This window comes from Lepidochelys kempii, chromosome 3 (assembly GCF_965140285.1).
Source record: "Lepidochelys kempii isolate rLepKem1 chromosome 3, rLepKem1.hap1, whole genome shotgun sequence".
Lineage (NCBI taxonomy): Eukaryota > Metazoa > Chordata > Testudines > Cheloniidae > Lepidochelys > Lepidochelys kempii.
In genome coordinates, this window is record NC_136382.1 from 121,374,235 (window position 1) to 121,395,699 (window position 21,465).

Here is a 21,465-nt window from a genome sequence, read left to right on the forward strand (position 1 = left end):
GGGGTAAACTGGCACATGAAAAATCACAGCCATGGTCAAATGCTTTGAGCTGCCATTGAACAGCTGCTGGGCTTAAGAGCCAGTCTGCTAATTCTTCTAACCAATCAGACAGCCTACTGCAGGCCAGATGTGCTCCTTAGATTGCCTGCAGACTGACTCTGCTGTAGTAGGCCCTGACCTGAGGGTTGGTTTCTTGACTTCCTTGCACCTCATGTAGTCACTTGCAAAGAGAGTGCAAAAATAGTACTGGAGCAGAGTGATAGCATTTGCCACCCACTTTGCACAGGTCTAAGTGACCACATGAGGTGAAAGCAGTGGGGAAGTAGTTCTATTAACAGAATCCATTTTGCAGCATTAGTAGAGAGGTGGAATGATTGGAGTGCATATTACTTGGCAACGTGATTTATATTGAATAAAAACGTTGAATTATATTGTGTAAGCAGTGTCAGGATGAGCTTCACCCTTACATCTGGTGGTGAGGTGTGGCAAGTTGTGGAAAAGAACTTCAGGGGCCGATCTCATTTGCGTAGGCACACCCACCCTGCCTAGAATGAGGCCATAGCTGCCCAAATGGTCACTTTGGCTGCTGTGGGATCCCCAGTGTCTCTGTTATTGGGGCAGGAAGAATAAATTGTTATTACCCTGATTATGGGAATTGTGCTTGGAACTGTACTGGGCCTTTTGTTATGATGGAGGGACTCACCATCAACTAAGTAGCACTCGCTAGGCAAGGGTCATGGGTTCCAAAACTCTGTGAATTGAGAAAGGTTGGGGACAAGTATTAATACTTGGTGGCATGGGCCCCTTGGTGAGGGCCTTACATGCTAATTGCACTGCCTTCTCTCTCCACTGTAGAATATCAGAGTTAATTTTGATTTCATTAGGAGTCTAGTTACAGGCTGCTGAGCTCGCTTTGGGCTAATGGTGCACCAGCACTGAGGCTCCCCTACTACAAGCTGAAATCACTGAGCGTTGTGTTAAGTAGTGGGGGAGCCTGAAGATATATTGTGGAGCAGTTTGCGGGACGGATGGCGGGAGCTGCTTGTGGGCTGCAAAGTGGAGCAAAGCAGTTTATGGGGCAGCTGGCGGAGCAGAGCGGAGCGAAGGCCTATGGAGCTATGGGGCGGTCAGCTTCAGATCATGTAAGGTGCCTCTTACCCCCGCCCCCATCTCCACCCAGGTTGGGAGGTAAAGCTCTGCAGATAAACTCTCGAACTCTGGGGCTGCCCTGACCAGGGACAGAGACTTTTGGGTTGTTGGACTTTTGGGACTTTGGGTGATTTGGGGTTGCTGGACTCAAGAACCAAAGGGAAAGGGCATGCCCCAATTTGCTTGGGGTGGGTTTTTTGCTCATGGGTTGTGTTAGGAATCCTGTTGGTGGTGTTTCCACAACATAATGCCACATTGTTTCTCTCTGTTATTAAAAGGCTTTTTGCTACACTCAGACTATGTGCTTGCGAGACGGGAAGTATTGCCTCTTGGAGGCACCCAGCAGGGGTGGTATATATTTGTCCCAGGTCACTGGGTGGGGGCTTGAGCCGGTTTGCATTGTGTTATTGGAATGGATCCCCTAGATATTGAACCCGGCCCTTGTTGCTGCCAACTCTGACGGGCAGAAGGGTTACAATTGAATCACAGTTTTTCATTTTTCTCTCTCTAATTTTCTTTCCATTAGAGGGAATGGATTAAGGGTTTATTGGAGAGGAGAGATTTATTGGAGAGAATAGTATTTTTGCTTTGGAGGCTTTGGCAGTGTGATCTACTCAAATTTCTTTTGTGTGTTGGTTTTGTGTGTCTGTCTGTTAGTTTGATGTAGGTGGCTTTTTTTTTCCTGAGGATCCTGTGGAAAGGAGGTTCTCAAGAGAAATCCAATAGATTTGATAGAGACATAAGGTGCCTGACAGCCCTTATGTAGTCATGTTTTTCTCTAGGGAATGGTTGAGATTGGAGCTCCTGGAAAAGGAGAGTAGGAGTTCCCTTTTCTTTTCCCCAGGACCCTTTGTTTCAGTTTTAAATCCTCTGCAGTTCAGAGAATTTTTCTATTTCATTCCGTTCAAGCCTTCATCTGTGTATGAGATATGAGTGAAGAGTGAGCATGCTACTTTCCATTCCCCTTTTGTCCCAAATCTCTGTGGCATTTCCAAGAAGAAAGTCAAGGAAAGTGTGGACCCCTTACTGAATGAGGGAGGCAACCTAGTGACAGAGGATGTGGAAAAAGCTAATGTACTCAATGCTTTTTTTGCTTCTGTCTTCACGAACAAGGTCAGCTCCCAGACTACTGCACTGGGCAGCACAGCATGGGGAGGAGGTGACCAGCCCTCTGTGGAGAAAGAAGTGGTTCGGGACTATTTAGAAAAGCTGGATGAGCACAAGTCCATCGGGCCGGATGCGTTGCATCTGAGAGTGCTAAAGGAGTTGGCGGATGTGATTGCAGAGCCATTGGCCATTATCTTTGAAAACTCATGGCTATCGGGGGAGGTCCCAGGTAACTAGAAAAAGGCTAATATAGTGCCCATCTTTAAAAAAGGGAAGAAGGAGGATCCTGGGAACTACAGACCAGTCAGCCTCACCTCAGTCCCTGGAAAAATCATGGAGCAGGTCCTCAAGGAATCAATTCTGAAGCACTTGGAGGAGAGGAAAGTGATCAGGAATGGTCAGCATGGATTCACCAAGGGCAAGTCATGCCTGACTAATCTAATTGCCTTCTATGACGAGATAACTGGCTCTGTGGATGAAGGGAAAGCAGTGGACGTTTTGTTCCTTGACTTCAGCAAAGCTTTTGACATGATCTCCCACAGTATTCTTGTCAGCAAATTAAAGAAGTATGGGCTGGATGAATGGACTATAAAGTGAATAGAAAGCTGGCTAGATTGTCGGGCTCAACGGGTAGTGATCAATGGCTTGATGTCTATTTGGCAGCCAGTATCAAGTGGAGTGCCCCAGGGGTCGGTCCTGGGGCCGGTTTTGTTCAATACCTTCATTAATGATCTGGAGGATGGTGTGGATTGCACCCTCAGCAAGTTTGCAGATGACACTAAACTGGGAGGAGTGGTAGATACTCTGGAGGGTAGGGATAGGATACAGAGGGACCTAGACAAATTGGAGGATTGGGCCAAAAGAAATCTGATGAGGTTCAACAAGGACAAGTGCAGAGTCCTGCACTTAGGACGGAAGAATCCAATGCACCGTTACAGACTAGGGACCGAATGGCTCGGCAGCAGTTCTGCAGAAAAGGACCTAGGGGTGGCAGTGGACGAGAAGCTGGATATGAGTCAGCAGTGTGCCCTTGTTGCCAAGAAGGCCAATGGCATTTTGGGATGTATAAGTAGGGGCATTGCCAGCAGATCGAGGGATGTGATCGTTCCCCTCTATTCGACATTGGTGAGGCCTCATCTGGAGTACTGTGTCCAGTTTTGGGCCCCACACTACAAGAAGGATGTGGATAAATTGGAGAGAGTCCAGTGAAGGGCAACAAAAATGATTAGGGGACTGGAACACATGAGTTATGAGGAGAGGCTGAGGGAACTGGGATTGTTTAGTCTGCAGAAGAGAAGAATGAGGGGGGATTTGATAGCTGCTTTCAACTACCTGAAAGGGGGTTCCACAGAGGATGGCTCTAGACTGTTCTCAGTGATAGCAGATGACAGAACAAGGAGTAATGGTCTCAAGTTGCAGTGGGGGAGATTTAGGTTGGATATTAGGAAAAACTTTTTCACTAGGAGGGTGGTGAAACACTGGAATGCATTACCTAGGGAGGTGGTGGAATCTCCTTCTTTAGATATTTTTAAGGTCAGGCTTGACAAAGCCCTGGCTGGGATGATTTAGTTGGGGATCGGTCCTGCTTTGAGCAGGGGGTTGGACTAGATGACCTCCTGAGGTCCCTTCCAACCCTGATATTCTATGATTCTATCTTTGGTTCCCTGAGGTGGAAAGGAATTATTCTTCTTTGTCCTTGTGTGTTCTGGTAGGCCCTCAGAATGCAGCTCTGTGACTTACAACTAGGCCATTGGAGGCCAGTATGTAAATATCTTCATGTTTAACCTTTCTTATAGGTCCTGCTACTTCACTCAGGTGCCTAGTTTCTGTCTAGACTTTTGTATTGGGCTCATTATTGAGGTATGTGAGTGTCTTTGCGGCATAGTACTCAACAGGACAAGAGTTTCCTTCTCTGAGTCAAGAGTTCTGCTCAGGTGCACTGGAAGGCTGCCTGAAATTGTGATCTGTAGCCCATGGGGGTGGCATGAGCATGTACTGGTGTGCAATCAAACAGTGGAAGCACAGCTGTGATATAGAGGTCAGGTAGCAAAAACCAGAACTGATTGGAGACAGAACAGAAACTCCCTGTCTGTCTAAAAATAACACAGACTGGGGTTTTCCTTTGGGGTTTAAAATCTTTTTTGTTTTATGTTGTACTTCTTTATATTGGCATTGGAGGTATTTGATGCCTTAGCTTAGGAGAGAACTCTGTGCAGTAAGCATGCTGTATGGAACTGTTTTGTGTATGTAAACAGGTGCCCTTAGTAATTTTAGCTTTGGCTTTTTCAAATTTCAGACGTACACATGAGCCTAAGCTGGAACCCTGGGTAAGTATAGTTTTGCACTTTTGGTAAATTTGTGTCTGGACCTAGAGGAAAACTTAGTTTCTCAGACTCCTTTTTATTCAACATTTTATGGAGACCTCAATCTCACTTAAAAAAAAAATCTTGAGAAATCATGTGGCTTCATTTTAGTTTGCAGCTGGATGGAATGCATATTAGCCTATGAAGTACTCTGATCCCATCACAGAGGGTATGTCTACACTACAATTAAAAACCCACAGCTTACCCATGCCAGCTGGCCTGGGTTTGTGCTAAGGGGGCTGTTTAATTGCTGTGTAGACATTTGGGCTTGGGCTGCAGCCCAGGCTCTAGCACCCTCTGAGATGGAGGATCCCAAAGCTCAGGCTGGAGCCTGAGCACCAACGTTGACACCACAATTAAACAGCCTCTTAACTCAACCCCCTGTGAGCCCAAGTCAGCTGGCATGGGCTAGCTGTGGGTTTTTAGCTGCAGTGTAGACCTACCGAGATAGAGTCCTTGTTAAGCCAGCAAGATGTTAATGTCTCCTATACTAGCCTGTTTAAAACTCTAGTGATGTTTGTCAGTGCAGGATGTAGAGTTCTTTTGTAATGTAAATTATATCATGTAAAGTAAAAAACTTGCAAGCCCTACTTCTCGGAATTAATTACTGAATAGTGACAAAATCCAAAAGAATCAATCTTCAAAGCAAGGTAAATGTATCAAAGTAAGAAACTTATTTGTCAGTGTTGTCAGGGTCAGAGGGGACCAAGCATGAATAAAACTTGGGTAGTAGTTCTTGGGTAGTAGTAATGCCGTCCGACGTCACTAGTGTGGTGCTCTGCTCTGTCTAGGGTGACCAGCCAGCAAGTGTGAAAAATCGGGACAGAGCGGGGGGTAATAGGAGCCTATATAAGAAAAAGACCCGATTTTATAGGGACAGTACTGATATCTGCTCACCCTAGCTCTGTCCAATGTTGATAACAGTCGGCTGCGTGTGTGTGTTCCCTCTGTGTGCTGCCCTGGCTCTGTGCAGATAGCTGGCACAGCAGACCCTGAGAGAAACCTCAAAGACCACAGACTCTGATAAACCTGGCTGGGTGCCTTCATACCTTATTGCCAAACGAAACACAGTCTCTAGCTCCCCAGATCAGATTTCTACAGTTCTGCTAGTACATATATGCTCCCTGACAATGGACCGGCTCAATCAGTGGTAGGATTTACCACTGCCTCCTAGGCCAGACAAAGACAACCCCTCAGGGGTGCATTCTTATACACAGATACAAACAAGTTACACCTCATGCTGGACATACTGAGGTACAATCCCTCTACGTAGTAAAGTGCCGCCTATCACCTTGTACATGTTGCTTCAATCAAAACAACCCCATCCATCATATAACCCTTTTGCCCTGTCTTTAGGATGGGTCAGCATGTTCCTTGCTATCCGTGTAGAATGTGCTAATATCGGAGTGTTCTGGTACTATCTTGGCATATGTTTATACCTCTAATGTCCAGTACCTTTTAGGTATGTGTGTTTTTGCAACATCAGCCCTCTCCTTGCCAGACTCTGAGCAGGGCCTGCCTCTTGCTCACAGCTTAATTTTGCTTTATGTTAACAAAGTCTTGACCATTACTTTAGTTCAGGCCTTAGGCCTCATACTGGGCCTCTGATACACGGGTTTGTTTCAGGGCCTCATCTTCCTACATAAGGAACTACTGAATGTAAGGGTATTAGAATCTCGCCCTTTTATCATTTACACCTGCTTTGAGGAGTGTTAGACAACACAGTAGTTGAAAGCCGGTGATGTGTCTTCACTAGTGCTCCCACTGTTGCTTCTACTGGGAGAGGTGCACAGGCAGTAACCATGAGGGGAAATGTCAGGAAAAGGAGGCAAATGTAGACAAGCCAAAAATGAAGTTGTGATTTCAAAGGGGGAGGGGGGGTGTCCATCAGAATTAAGAGCTTTATCTGGAATCCTTGTGAAGCAAAGTGAAAGACTTTCTAGGGGGACCTCGTGGCACTGTGACAGTGGAAGGAATTAAATGCACTTGTTTGCTGCTAAGTGTTTGTTGTACACATAAAAAATCTGACATATCCATGACAGTAATAATGTATCATCGTTAATCAATTATTCACATACAGCATTACATCTTTCAAACAAACAAACAAACCCCAACCCCCCCGCCCCCAAGGAATTCAGTATCTGTTTGGTTCTTCCATTTCCCTGAAGTAGGTGTGTTCCCCAGACAACAGAGGGGAGCTAGAATGGGAGAGAGCTGCTACTCCATGACCCTGACTGGACAGATAGCAAGCAGTGGTGTACTAGATGACGCTGGCAATCAGTATGCCCTCTAATTTTTTACATCGGGGTGTGGAATGAATTCTGTAATGTGCACCAATATGGAGGTGATGTGTGACATATCACCTTCATGTTGGTGCACATAACAAAATTCATGTGGTGGATGTGGGACTGAGGGGTTCTGAGTGCAGGAGCGGGCTCAGGGCAGGGGTAGAGGGTTGGGTGCAAAGGGTGAGGGCTCTGTCTAGGGGTGAAGGTTCTGGGGTGGGGTCAGGAATGAGGGGTTTGGAGTGTGGGAGGGGCTCAGGGCTGTGGCAGAGTTTCGGGGAGTGTGGGGGATGAGGGCTCTGGCTGGGGGTGTGGGCTCTGGGTGGTGCTGGGGATGAAGGGTTTGGGGTGTGGGAGGAGGCTTAGGACTAGGGCAGAGGGTTGGGTGCAGGGGGTGAGCGCTCTAGTTAGGGGTGAAGGCTTTGGTGTGGGATGGGGATGAGGGTTTCGGGGTACAGGAGGGGGCTCAGGGCTGATGCAGAGGGTTGGGGTGCAGGCTCTGGGGTGGGGCCAGGAATGAGGGGTTTGGGGTGCAGGCTTCCCTGGGCTCCAGTGGGGAGAGAGGATTCTCCCAACCCCTCTCTCTCTGCAGCAGTTTGGGGCCGAGGGAGAGGTGTCTCCCCGCAGCTGCGGCAGCTCTGTCGGGGCTGGGTTGGGCTGAGGGAGGGGCTCCTCTCTCTGGCAGCTCTGGTGGGCCCGGGCTGGGGGAGGAGCTCCTCTTCCCCAGCTGCGGTAAGTCCAGGGCAAGTCCGCGCTGGGTCCGGTCGGGAGGGGCGCCTTTCCTTGCTGTGGCAGGTCCGGGCATCTCTCCCCGCTGCAGCCCTGAGCCCCTGCTTAGGGCTTAATAGGCAGCTGCAAGGCCGCATGGCCATGCAGCTTAGAGGGAACTTAACTGACAATGCCTTGCCTCAGAGAAGTGAAAAACACTTGATAATTATCTGTTGTGTTCATTCCCACTGGGGCACCTGGCATTAGCCACTGTCAGTAGACAGGATACTGGGCTGGATGGACCTTTGGTCTGACCCAGTATGGCCGTTCTTATGTTCTTATGCAGATAGTGTGTGAATGTTTGAAAAAGAGAGAGGCCATGAATAAAATATCATAACAATTAGACATGCAGAAAAAAGTGCTTTATTGTAGTGAAATTACACTGGAGGAAAAACCAAAAAGTCTCCTCCGTCCTGGTTCAAGGCATTGAACCATAAACTGGAGATAAGTGCTATTAAAATGTGAGTTACTACATGTGAAAACACATTACACGTCCAGTCATTTTTATTCTTATAAGGTTAAAAGACACTGTCAAGTATTTTTTATAACTAAAATGTTTCTCATTGTAGGTTTTAAAGAGCTGTTGGAAGCTTGAGTGTGAAATGTTTACTTGCAGGATTTTTCTTGTTCATGTGCTCTGTAACATGGGGATAACAATACTTCCTTTCTCTCACCTCTGTGTGCCCTGTCTATTTAGACTATAAACTCTTCAGGGCAGGGACTGTCTCTTACAATGTATATGTACATGCCTAATAACAGAGGTCCCTGATTTTGATTGGAGATCATGACTGACTACATAATACTGCCGATTAGTTGTTGTAAGTTTGCTCTCCTAACCACCAAGGAGGGAGAGGGATTGTTTAGGAGGGCAACAATGAGTATAACTAGGAGTGATGAGATAAAAATCAAGAGAAAGGAAATTTAGCTTGAATAGTAGGAGGAACTTAATAAGAGTGAGGTTTATTAGAGTGTGAAGTAGTATCCCAAGGTAAGTGGTGAAAACATTGCTTGAGTCATTTAAAACCAGGCAGAGCTCTAGAAAAGTATGTTGTGACGAGCAATCCTGCATTAGGAGCAGGTGGGACTGGACTAGATGATGGAACAGTTCTTTTCCATCTTTAATGTCTCAGATTCTGGGACTGAGGGATTGCTGACCCATTTTTTTAAATTAAAAAATAATCAGCAATGCATTGTGTTAGAGGGGAAAAACCATATAGCAAATTACACAAAGCCTTCATACATATATAGGAGAAAAGGCAGGTGGGATAAGTTTTGGCCCTCCCAGCCTTGAAAGTGACCTCTGAAGGATAGAAACACAACACTCTATCACACAGCTCTCACATTTCTACTCTTTTCTTTCAATGTAATATATTATGTGCAGTATATACACTTTTTTACATTATAATGCACCACACACACCCAATGCTGGAAAAACATGATACATTAGGCTGACACCCAGTTTCAGAAAAGCTTTATGCAAAAGAAGTGTTCACGTCAAGCTAGCTTAATCTTGGTCCTTTTAAAGTAAAATGTTGTGGATGATCTTTTGCAAGACATCTATTTGTACCATGTTTACTTTGTACATTGTGTTGAGAATGGACAGTCTATTTAAACATAGGATTCCTTAGCATATTTGATTTGGTCAACCTCAAAGACTGGCTGACTGCACCGTCGAATCAGATACTCTTGTTTGTTCTTTTGATAGGACTCAGACACAGTCCTGAGACGATAAACTCGAGGGGTTACAGGTAAACTTGCACGGGAATTCATTCCAATGTCAATGGTTTCAGTTTGTATCGGAGAATCATTTACCACAAAAAGTCTGTCAGAGGGTAGATCCTTCCGATATGTATCTGTTGTAACCCCTCTATTGCTGAGACATGCATGAGGAGGCAAAGAGTCTTGATTTGACACAGTTGCTCTCATATTCTGAACTGTTAAGGTACTGTATGAGGGGACCTTAGCAGCCAGGCAGTTTTTAGTAGCCTCTTCATACGATGGTGGTTTGCCAGGATTTTTCTGGTCCACTTCCCTAAACACCTCATCAGCTGACCTGAAACGAGACCTTGGTTGATATACCACAGATAATGGTTTGCTATTGTTGGTACAGTGTTCCAGGACTATTCTGCATGAAAACTGATTTTCTTTCTTTGAGTCCTTCTTGAAGCTGTTTCTTTGAAAGCCTATGGCTTTTCCAGGCTCCCAACTTTGGGTTTTTGTTAGCACTTTCTTGCGGGTTGCCAAACAAAATGACATGGAGTGCTTTTTGATCTCTCTGATGGGTGTATCACTTTCATCTGCAGTCTTGGTGGAAAAGGACTGGGGTCTGTTTAAGAAGTTTCTCTTGGGACTGGAAGGAGAAACTAATGGTGAGCTGGTAAAGACAGAGCAGTCAGAACTAGATAAGGAGCTATCCAAAGAACAGTTGGAGGATGTTTTGGGTAATGAGCCACTTGATAATTCTGATGGCAAGTTGGTTTTCACACTTAGGTTTAGTGGCTTTTTAGTCCTATAGTGACCTCCAGGAAAAAATTCCCCTGACAGGTGCTTTTCCAGTTCTTGACCTTGCAACCTCAGCTGTTCCTGCTGGATGGTGAAATTATCCTCACTTTTGGTTAGCTTCTGGCTCCTTATCTTGCCTTCAAGGTAGTCCTTCAAGGACATGTCTGGCTCAGAGAATCTCCTATCCAGTGTGCTTATGGAGTTTTTAAAAACGGTTAGTGAAGAGGCAGACGGGAGGAGGTCCTGTGGTTTTTGGCACTGTGGCTCTCTGGTGCTCAGGCTATTGGTTTTCCCTTTGGTCTTCTGGAGCTGCTTGATTTGAGAAATGCTGGAGTTGTATTCAGCCTCGGGATCAGTGCTGTCGTAGGCGGAGTCATTTTGCTGAGTGGGAGATAACAGTTCTGTGGGAGAGGAAGAAATTGTCAGTACATTACATGCGAAGCAAAAACTACTTGAAAACAACAATTATTGATGTGCTGATCTCCATTTATTCATAGTTCTGGTGCCAGATCCTCAGCTGATGTAAACTGACGTCAGTGGAACTCAGCAACTTATACCAGTTGAGAATCTGACCTATGTAGTTTAGTCTAACACCTCAAGAGTTCTTATCTGACAAATTCACTACATTCAGGTATATACCCAACTAACTGTAGCATAATATTTTTAGGAGGGCTAAAGGGGGAGAAAGAAAGGTAAACAATTTTACGAATGGGGATAGAAAAAAACAAGTAGAAAAGAAAAAACAGCTATGAGCAACCACTATATTCTATAGCTTCCCAATCTGGCACATTTGTTTCAATTTTCATAATTCTTTTTAGGAACAATCTTCTTAATCCATTTATATCAAAAAGGATAGTGGGTCACCTTAAAATCAGTGAGGTTGAACTGCAGTTTTAACTTAGCTTAGGGTAGGGGCTGGCGCAAGGCAGGTGCTCTGACTGCCTTTGTAAAGGGACAGCATATACTGTCCCAACACGGGGCCAGCAAGAGGTTGGGACAAGGTCATGGAACCATCCCCTCCTTGAAGGTTTCTAGAGCTGCCAATAATGATACCTAAGGTCCTTACACTCAGGGAGCACACAGATCTGGGGTTGTGCTTGGCACCTGTCAAAGGATTCATAGTGGGAAAGGGTCCTTATTCCCTCTTACATACCTGCCCAGGGGCAGGAACAATCTGGCCCATAATGAACAACATTCAGCCCTTGGACGTGACTTCATTGGCAGCTACACATATACAGACGGTGACATTTGGACCTCAGGAAGTTCCACTAAGAGGACATTTAATGATCATTGTGGACTCAACACAGTGAGGTGCTGAGTGCCCTCAATTCCTACTGACGTCAATGGGAGCTGAGGGCACTCGGCAGCTTGCAGCATAGAGTCCTATGAGAGGCTATGAATACGATGATTTTATAAACGGTATGAACAGCTGACGTTTGGCATTGGGAATGAATCTAGCCTTGTGGGATAGTGTCATTTTAAGTGACTTCTTTAGCATGTAGAACACGCTCCAATAAAATAACATTCGCAGTTTGTGTCTGGCACTCAGAAACCCTCTGTACTTTCAGTAAAATTTTACTACATTTTAACATAAACGTGCTTCAATAACTTGATAGACCAGATACCATGCATAAATGTATACACGGGTGTTGTTATTTATCCAGATCTGGAGTGGATCCAATACACCCAATATGTAAAGTACACCCACACATCATCATACCTGTGGAGCTGTCTGCGTGTTCCAGTGAATCATCAGCTGAGGGACTGAAGAGCAAAGATATATCCTCCCCAAATATTTCAAAGTAGTTATCAATGAGGAATTCCACTAATGTCTTAACCTGTGAAAATAAAATAATTATTTTTGTGTGTGTTAAACTAAGCATTTGAACTGGCAGTTTCAGAACTGGCACTGTTTTTTTTTTTTTTTTTTTTTTTTTGCAGTTTAAGATCTATTGTTAACTAATTTATTTTAACTGAAGGGATATGAATAACATGTATAGTATATAATAATCTTTCATAATACTGTACAGTACTTTTGCATATAATACTACAGCAGCTGGGTAGCTGCTACAACATTAGATTAAGCCACTCCTTTATAAAGAGCTCCACATATCAGACAGCAAGTTATCTTTGAACAGAACCATGCTGAACAATGAAGGGCTTGCAGGAATGGATGGATCCTGTGAAAATGTTAGCCTCATGTTACATAATGGGCCACTTTGGAACAGGGGTCCTGTGGATCTGCTCAGATTTATCCAAGAAGACTTAACTCTCACTTGAAGATTACAACTCAGATAGTGTGTGTGGTGTGTGTATATATGTGTGTATATATCTATATATACACACACACACACTGTATATTTTATTGATATATATGTGTTCAGTACATTTGTATTCAGGAGCTGGAAACATGAGTAGTGTGTACTCTAGGCTAACTTATTGTTTGTACAATGTAGATGATGAGGCAAGGAGACTTGATGACCTGTTTCTGAATGGACCAGTGAGGGGTTGACCCAGAGATGGCTGGTAGTGGTGCCTCACTTAGCTTCTGAAGATAAATAGTAAGGGTAAGAGTCTGTTTAGGGGAGCAGCAGAGGGAGGAAGCCAAACTAACCTTGTCATTCAGCTGTTTCTGGACTTCAAGTGGTAAGGTTTCATCATGCTTTGGAGTCAGCAGGTTTGGCCCAATGCAGATAGCAAGATTGCTGGAATCCATCCGGTTGACCTCAGAGGTTTTGCTGAGATGGTGAAGCACAAAGACCAAATGCTTGAGCAAGAGGAGATTTGGTCTTGGTAATTTGTCTGCAACCCTAAGAAACATCAAAAAATGCAAAATTAAGTAGGTGACAATGACCTCGTCTTTATGGGAACAAGTTTCAGTTTAGCTCACGTACACAACACTTCCTCCAAAAAGAGGAAAACAATTATTTTAACTGTTTTACTAAACTACCATTCAAAAATCCCCAGCAGCAGCTGATTGTGTGGCTAACCATAACGTCTTGACTGGCAAGCAAGCGTTAGAATACTGCATGTTTTAAAATAAATTAACAAACAATGTTAATAAATGATATGTAATCTGGAAATATCACTGGAGAGGTTCAATAATATCATCCTTAACTCTTCTAAAGTCATGTTATGTAGCTTTACAGTTATTTCATATAAGTCAGCTGTTAATTATAATTTATATTTTTCTGTTTTTTTCCCCCCACAAGAATGAAAAATTATCTTTTGTTTTCCCAGGACCAGGGTTCAAACCAATGGAAGCTTTTCCATTGACTTTAATGGGGTTTGGATGAGGCCCCAGATGACTGTCCACTGTTGATGTACGACATTAATCACCAAAACATTGCAAGCCTGTTTGTTCATTATTCCGGAGGCCTTATGTTTTTTAAATCAATCTCATATACATTTAGGATAGTATTGTTACTAGAGAAATGCTGTTCTGCACCGTTTTCACTCCAAAATTAACCACTGGAGGAGTTGCACCAACTTTCTACAAATGACATGAGTGGAAATGTTTCCAGGAAGGTCACTGGATCTGGATTGCTCCATTTCAATGGGACTGATTGCAAAACTTACTCTTTCAATCCTCCAATTCTGTCAGGATTGCTCTGCTTCTCCATAGCTGTCATCCACTCGTCATAAAGTTCAGATGACAGTAGCTTATGTGGGATATTTCGGAGGAAATCCTGCAGTGAAGAGACCTTTTGTTTAGCATTTGGATAATACCATTTACGATGGAATGAACATAAAGACATTTCTTGCCTTTTGATTATTACTAAGACTTTGACTCAGCACAGCGCTCATCAATTTTAGCTATATGGTATATGAGGTACATATATATATATATATATACACACACAACCATTCATGTATGTTGTATGAATATATACAAAACAGCATGAAGTGCTTTACAAAGAAAGATAAAATATAGTTATCCCCACTTTACAGAAGGGAAAACTGAGGCCATGAAGTGACTTGTCCAAGGTCACATAGGAACTGGAAGTCAGTGGCAGAAAAATAAAATAAGAAATTAAAAGGGTTATCAATTTTTTCCTGAAGTTTAAAAAGTTTAGTCTAGTTTCACTTTGGTTTTAATTTTGGTTCCAGGTAAGGATCTGTTCTAGTTACTAGTTTGCCCATTCCTGTTAGAAATCTACTCTCACAGCTAGGGGTCAGGTACATTTACCTTAAAGACCACTGCTAACAGATGCACGGGTTTGCCTTCCAAGTCAACCTTTCCTCCTGAGTTCAGTTCTTCCTTCAACTCCTTGCGTGCTTTTTCATTGGCAGCTTTTCTGAATATTCCTTCAGTGAAAGGTCCTTTAAAATACAGTGTAGTAAGGATATCCTATAGGAAACACACATACAGAAATGGAAGAATGGTAAGGGAGGCCATATAGAGCATAACTGTGTTATTAAAGATATGAGCATATTTAACTGGGAGCTGCACTGTTCTTAAAGTGGGATACCATCTAGTGTTGGTTTGCAATAAGTTACACTTTAAGGTCTTGACTTTTCTCTCACTTTAACTTTACATCAACTTCAGTGGAATTACTCCTGATTGCCAGAAGGAGATGAATTGGGCACTCATGTTTTTATCCCCGCCCCCATACTGAATGCCTAGTGAAGCTCATTTTGGAAAAAAAATATCCATTGCTTGAATGTGTGCAAAGTCCAGTTCTTAGCTTACTGTACACTTATTGACAAGTGGCCTCAATACGTGTTTCCTTTGCTTTAGTGAGGTGGCATTTGTGTCAGTCAGAAGGTATTTGCTCAAAAGCTGAGTGCTTTTTTTCAGGGAAAGATGTAATTCATAATGTCCTTATGCTTCTGAAATATTTGAAAGGTGAAGTGACTTTCTCAAGATCACACATGCCAATGACATGATTAAGAAGGTAACTCACTTTTCCTGACTCCCAGATCAGTGCCCTCACCAGTGGACCACACTTCTAACACAAGCAACAGGGGCTGAACCCAACCCCACACATCTGAATACCCTCAAACTTTGGATTTGCATCTGAACTCTGCGACTAACCCTTTCTCTATAGTTAGCCAACCCAAGCCTCTTCATCACCCTGAACTTCACAGCTGTTCAGCTGCTGCTTTTCTACTGACTTTTGATGGTCTAATCCATGCATTTTTTTTATAGTCCCTTAGTCTGCAATCCTCATGTGTGTAATTCTCATTGAAGAAAATGGGAGTTGAGGGATTGGGTTTTTCTAGAACAGAGGAAATCCCCACCTTGCTTAGTAGCACTATTATTTGCGCATGAATATTAATACCAAGCTCTTATACAGAGATTTTTATTGGTAGGTCTCAAAACACTTTACAAATGAGGTATCATTAGTCTCATTTAAAAGATGGGGAAACTGAGGCAGAGAGCTGATGTGACATGCCTAAGGTCATCAGCAGACCCAGAAGCAGAACTGAGGTCTCTTGAATACTAGTCTAGTGCCCTACCTACTAGGACATACTGCCACTCATTAGAGATAAGAAATACCAAATGACTACTACTAGCTGTTCACTTACCTGAATGGGTTTGGGGAGTGTGTCATCTTCACCACAGACAATTGACAGAGGCTGATCAAACAGAGAAGTCTTCAGATCAGATTCTAAATGTCCCGAGGACTCTGATACGTTAGAGTTCCATCGCAGCGCGAAGGGCCATGATATCACCTTCTTTCTTTTCTTATTACCATCTATTACAAGCAAGAGCAAAACAAAAATGAAAGGAAAGTCAGTGTGAGAAAGCTACTGTGGATATGATCTGGTATGCTCTGTGACAGAGGAAATAATATGCACCATAAACATTAAAACAAGGATGTCAAGCTAAACAGAGCAAAGCTAAACTGAAAGATAGCTAAGATGTTACTAAGGAAACAAGTCCTTAAACTGTAACACTCTGACCAGCTCTATAAAGATAGCAACTTTCTTGTTTCTATGTTGTACTTGCTGTTTCCTCTTAGCATTAGACCTACAGCAGGAATGTATGCAGCCCAAGAACTGCTTTTGTGGTTGATTCAACAGTTTGCAGTTTGCAGTGTTATGAATATTCTTTCACTACATTATTTGACCCTGCTCAATGTCCCTGTTAGTGGGTTCATGGAAGTGGGGGTTCTTTCTTTCTTTCTTTCTTTCTTTCTTTCTTTCTTTCTTTCTTTCTTTCTTTCTTTCTTTCTTTCTTTCTTTCTTTCTTTCTTTCTTTCTAGCACCTTGCAAAGGATTGATTACAAGCACATCCTTTCATATCTTGCACCTTGTGGATAAATCTCCCCACTGTATTTTCCACTGAATGCATCCGATGGAGTGAGCTGTAGCTCACGAAAGCTTATGCTCAAATAAATTTGTTAGTCTCTAAGGTGCCACAAAGTACTCCTTCTCTTTTTGTGGATACAGACTAACATGGCTGCTACTCTGAAACTTGTGGATACCAGTGTTCCATACCTCTCATAGATCACGCACTGGCTCTTTTTGCTTTAGTAGATATGGACTTTTTTCAGTTTAGGGGTGGGTGGCTCTGGCCATCTGCATATGTGTGTTGTTGCTGGCCCATTGGATGCAACCTCTAAGACTTTAAAGTTTTGTTCCAGCCGGCCACAAGGGGATGCCCTAGAACACAGCACACATGCCTGGAGGATATGAACAACTCTCCTAGCCCTCTGCTGTTTGAGGTTCCTAGATCTCCCATGGTTGGATTTGAACCTGGATCTTAAACATAGTGGCATGTTGGGAACTTGAAGATTACAGTGTGCTGAAGCTTATGTTTTCCCCATAAAGCATAACTGGGAGTGTTTTCTAAACAAGTTGCCTTCTGTGCAGAAATTGAATATCCCAACACCAAAATGAAATGGAAAATTTGCTATGTGTGCTAGAGGTTAGCAGGACTTGCACTTGTGGCTCATTAAAGTCCTGCTAACTAAGGGTTAAAAATAATAACAATGTCACATAATGTGATATTAACACACATAATATCAATTAACAACAAACCTTTTTTCCTGCTTCCAGTACTATGTGTGTGTGTGTATATATATATATATATATATATATATATATATATATATAAAACAGCTTTAGTTTTGCAGAAATACCAGCTTTCAACACTCATGTAAGAAGAAAAGTTTTTTTTCAAAACTTACCAATCAGATGGCAAAGTCCATCTTCACTGTCACACGACACCAACAAGTGGCATTTCTTGATATCACCCTAAAATAAATGTTAGTCAGTCATGAAGCAGACAAAGATAAAAAAAACCAACAGCCAACCACATCTGTATCTCAAAAGCCTGTGATATGTTTCATATACAAAATGGAAAAATATAGCATCACAGGATTAATTATTAAGTCTAGCAATTACATGTAGGCTCTGTATTATATAGAACTATCCAGTCCTAATGTTTAAGTTGCTATTAGGAACATAGGAATTGCCAGACTGGGTCATACCCAAGGTCCATTATCCTATCCCTGACAGTGGCTAGCACCAGATGTTTCAGAGGAAGGTGTAAGATCCCTGCAGTAGGCAGATGTGGGACAATCTGCCTTCCACATAGGTCTTATTCTGATCTCTAATAGTTAGAAATCTGCTTAAATCCTGAAACATTCCAAAATATTTTCATTAACTATTTTGACTGGATATTCTTGATATCCTTAAAAATATCCAATCTCTTTTTGAATCTTGCTTAAACTAACTTTAAACATCGTCACTGCTGCATATTTGCTCTTTAGATGTAATATCTAAACAAGGCAGAAATTAAATACACAACAAGGTCTGGATCCTCAGCTTGTGTAAATCAGCAAACTCCACTGACTTCAGCAGAATGATGCCGATTTACACGAGGTGAGAATCTGACCCCAAGTTTGCCAGGGTATTACACATGAACATACAATAAGAACTGGATGGAGTTAGAGATTATTTACCTCTGACTGGCACTCAATCAAAGTCTCCATATTGCTGGCATTTAGAGATTTTGGCTAAGAAAGAAAACAAATACAAAATGTGAGAAACTATTCCAACATTATTTGTAAAAATTAATTTTTTTTAAAGTAGATCCATTGACTCATTAAAAACACTTACAGCATTGCAGCTGCTTAACACCTTCATTAGGAATTTAGTTGATGGAACTTTAGTGATTCTGGTTCCCTTGGTTTCTTTTGTTTGCCTGTGCAGAATGAATGGACAAAGAAATAACGGTTACCCACCATAACATTTAACCATTCTTTTGTGGCTCTACTGCAAGCCAAAATATCATTTAAAATATATCTTGAAATAAGAAGTCAATCTCTCTATCCTTAGCAAACTATAAAATATTATTATGGGAGCTGAAATTATAGCTGTAATGCATTTAGTACAACTACCATAGATATGCCTTCCTTTAAAAAAGAGCTTTTCACTTTCACTACATGTAAGGAGTAGATAATAAATGCTGAAAGCTAGACCATAAAACTCAAATCTTACATCAGTGCTAATTTTCAAATACGACACTAAACTCGCTCAATCTGCTATGCACAACAGCCACAATGGCAATGGGTGACCTCCTTCCCCAGGACATAATTTCTGCAGTCTAAATTTGTAGTATTACACTAACTTTACTATTTACTGGGTACATGCATTTCATAGGCAGAACAGGGCTTACCAGAGGATGGTATCCAGCCAGAGTTCTTTTACCTCGAGCGAACTATAGAGAAAAGGAGAAACAGCATGACTGTCTTTTCTGCCACTAATCTGCTGCAAAGACAGAAGGAGACTAAACAGTTCTACCCCCACGTGTGCTGCATTATAAACGGAGAATAGGGGAAGGTGGAAATTCACAAACTGAGACAGGAAGAAGCATCATGGGGCAGGACAAGATTCTCTGACCGACGCTTCAAAGTTCTAGCTTCCTCTTTCCTTTTAGGGCAGCGGCAGTGTTTTTATTTTTTTAAAACCTTGTAGCTGTTATGCATGGAAAAGACGAGTCATCTGGCAGGTAAAGGTTCCGTGTAATGCCACTGTCACCAGGTAGGATGTGTGAAAAGGATGATGCAGTGTAGGCAGGTTAAAATTAATTTTTAAAGGGCAATTTGCACTGTTTAACACCCCCATGCTAGTCAAATACCATCGCTTTTGCAATGAAAAAGACGTCATCCGGTTAAATGTGACCCTACATTTAGGTTTGTCAAGCTTTTCATGACACCTTACACCAATAGACATATTTCTATGCATTATTTTTTAAAAACTACAATGGACACTGCTTTTAAACAAGTGCAACAACAACCTTTGCAGCATTGGGCTAGTTCCTGAAAAATCTAAAAAAATGAAATTGACTAAAGAGTGACAATGAGTTTTCCATTGTCCCAGTTGACTGCAGTTCAAAAGATAAATATACTGCATATAAAGTGAAAGGTGAATCTGAATTTTACAGGCTTTTCCATTTTAATAATCTAAGGTGTTGTTAGTAGCAGTGGTAAGTAAATTTATTTATTAAAAGTAAAACCAGTTTGTCTAGATAATGAAAAGGGATTTGAATAAAACTGATGAAAAGTCAAGAAACTTGCAGTAAGAGCTCCCTGTGCCCTTCCTTAACAACAGCTTCTTGTAAGAAATAAATCTGAGTCTGACACTGACTTCTTCTGTGGTCTGGGAGAAGCCACTTCTCTGCCTCTGATTATCTGCAAAATGGGGATGGAGTAATAGAATCATAGGACTGGAAGGGACCTCGAGAGGTCATCTAGTCCAGTTCTCTGCACTCATGGCAGGACTAAGTATTCTCTAGACTATCCCTGACAGGTGGTAACAATGCTCAGCTATATTGCGAGGGACGTTGTGAAGATTCAGTAGGGTTTGTAAAATAAAGATGAAAGCTGCTACATAAGTGTGAAATATTATTAAGAAAATAAAGGTTTAAATTTATTCCAGACAGGCAGAGACAGGGGCCATTTTTCTCTCTTACTTGTCAATGGCTCATATATCCATTTCAGTGGTTTGTTTTTTACAGGTATTAGTATAGTGTACTGAACACATGATCTGCACTTTCTTTTTCTTTAACTAGTAACTGGACCAGGATACCTGTAGATCAGGGGTTCTCAAACTGGGGGTTATTACATGGGGATCGCGAGCTGTAAGCCTCCACCTCCAGACCCCGCTTCAACACCAGCATTTATAATAGTGTTAAATATATAAAAAAATGTTTTTAATTTATAGAGGGTCGCACTCAGAGGCTTGCTGTGTGAAATGGGTCACCAATGCAAAAGTTTGAGAACCACTGCTGTAGATTGTAATCCGATTAATAGGTATTTTAGACTTTGCTTTACTTCGAATGCAAATTCCATACTACTACTTGGGTGCAGCGCCTCTTAATTTCACCGGTTTATCACAACAGTCCTGCATGAGTGGACCCTTTTCATGCATGGAATCGTGCTGAAGTCAATGGGGCTCCATGTCAGGGTAGGAATCTGCTCACAGAGAATAGGTTGCAAGATCAGGGCCCATCTTTTTCCAGGAGCTGACCCCAAGGGGTCCTGATATTGACTGGGGCCTTTGGGTGCTACCTTAATAGAAACAATAATAGCAATGAAGCCTTGCAAAACCATTGCAAGGGAGGTAACTGCTATTCATGTTATAAGCAACAAAATCACAGAGAGATTAAGATACTAGCTCAAAGTCACTTAGGGTACGTCTACATTGCAAAAAGAAAAGACCTGTGGCAGTGAGTCTCACAGCCCAGGCCAACCGACTGAGGCTCACACTATAGGGCTAAAAATAGTAGTTTAGGCATCTGAGTTCAGGCTGAGACTCATAGACTTTAAGGCCAGAAGAGACCATCATGATCATCTCATCTGAACTCCTGCACCTTGCAGGCCACAGAACCTCACCCACCCACTCCTGTACTAGACCCCTAACCTCTGGCTGAGTTACTGAAGTCCTCAGACCATGGTTTAAAGACTTCAAGTTACAGAAAATTCACCCTTTACAGTAGATTACACCTGCAGGTGACCCATGCTACAGAGAAAGTCGAAAAACCCATAGGGTCTCTGCCAATGTGACCTGGGGGAAAAATGCCCTCCTGACTCCAAATATGGCAATCAGTTAGACCCTGAACATGGGGCAAGACCCACCAGCCAGACACCCGGGAAAGAATTCTCTGTAGTAACTTAGAGTTACTTTGTAGTAACTCTAGTGTCCCATCACCAGCTATTGAAAATATTTGCTGCTAGCAGTCACAGATCAGCTACATGCCATTGTAGGCAGCCCCATCATACCATCCCCTCCATAAACTTATCAAGCTCAGTCTTGAAGCCAGTTAGGTTGTTTTC

At 42.5% G+C, this 21,465-nt stretch overlaps 1 protein-coding gene across 1 annotated transcript; it reads right to left on the reverse strand.

Annotated features, from left to right (window-relative positions):
• Positions 1 to 8,019: 8,019 nt before the first annotated feature.
• Positions 8,020 to 18,885, reverse strand: TAGAP (T cell activation RhoGTPase activating protein). Its single transcript, XM_073337818.2, has 10 exons — positions 18,807 to 18,885; positions 18,248 to 18,332; positions 18,091 to 18,144; positions 17,314 to 17,380; positions 15,707 to 15,876; positions 14,364 to 14,525; positions 13,754 to 13,863; positions 12,789 to 12,984; positions 11,895 to 12,012; positions 8,020 to 10,575 (listed from the first exon to the last, which is right to left on the reverse strand). Exons 2-10 carry the CDS (start codon positions 18,272 to 18,274, stop codon positions 9,281 to 9,283), a joined length of 2,199 nt encoding a protein of 732 aa, XP_073193919.2. The 5' UTR covers positions 18,275 to 18,332; positions 18,807 to 18,885; the 3' UTR covers positions 8,020 to 9,280.
• Between the last annotated feature and the right edge of the window lie 2,580 nt (positions 18,886 to 21,465).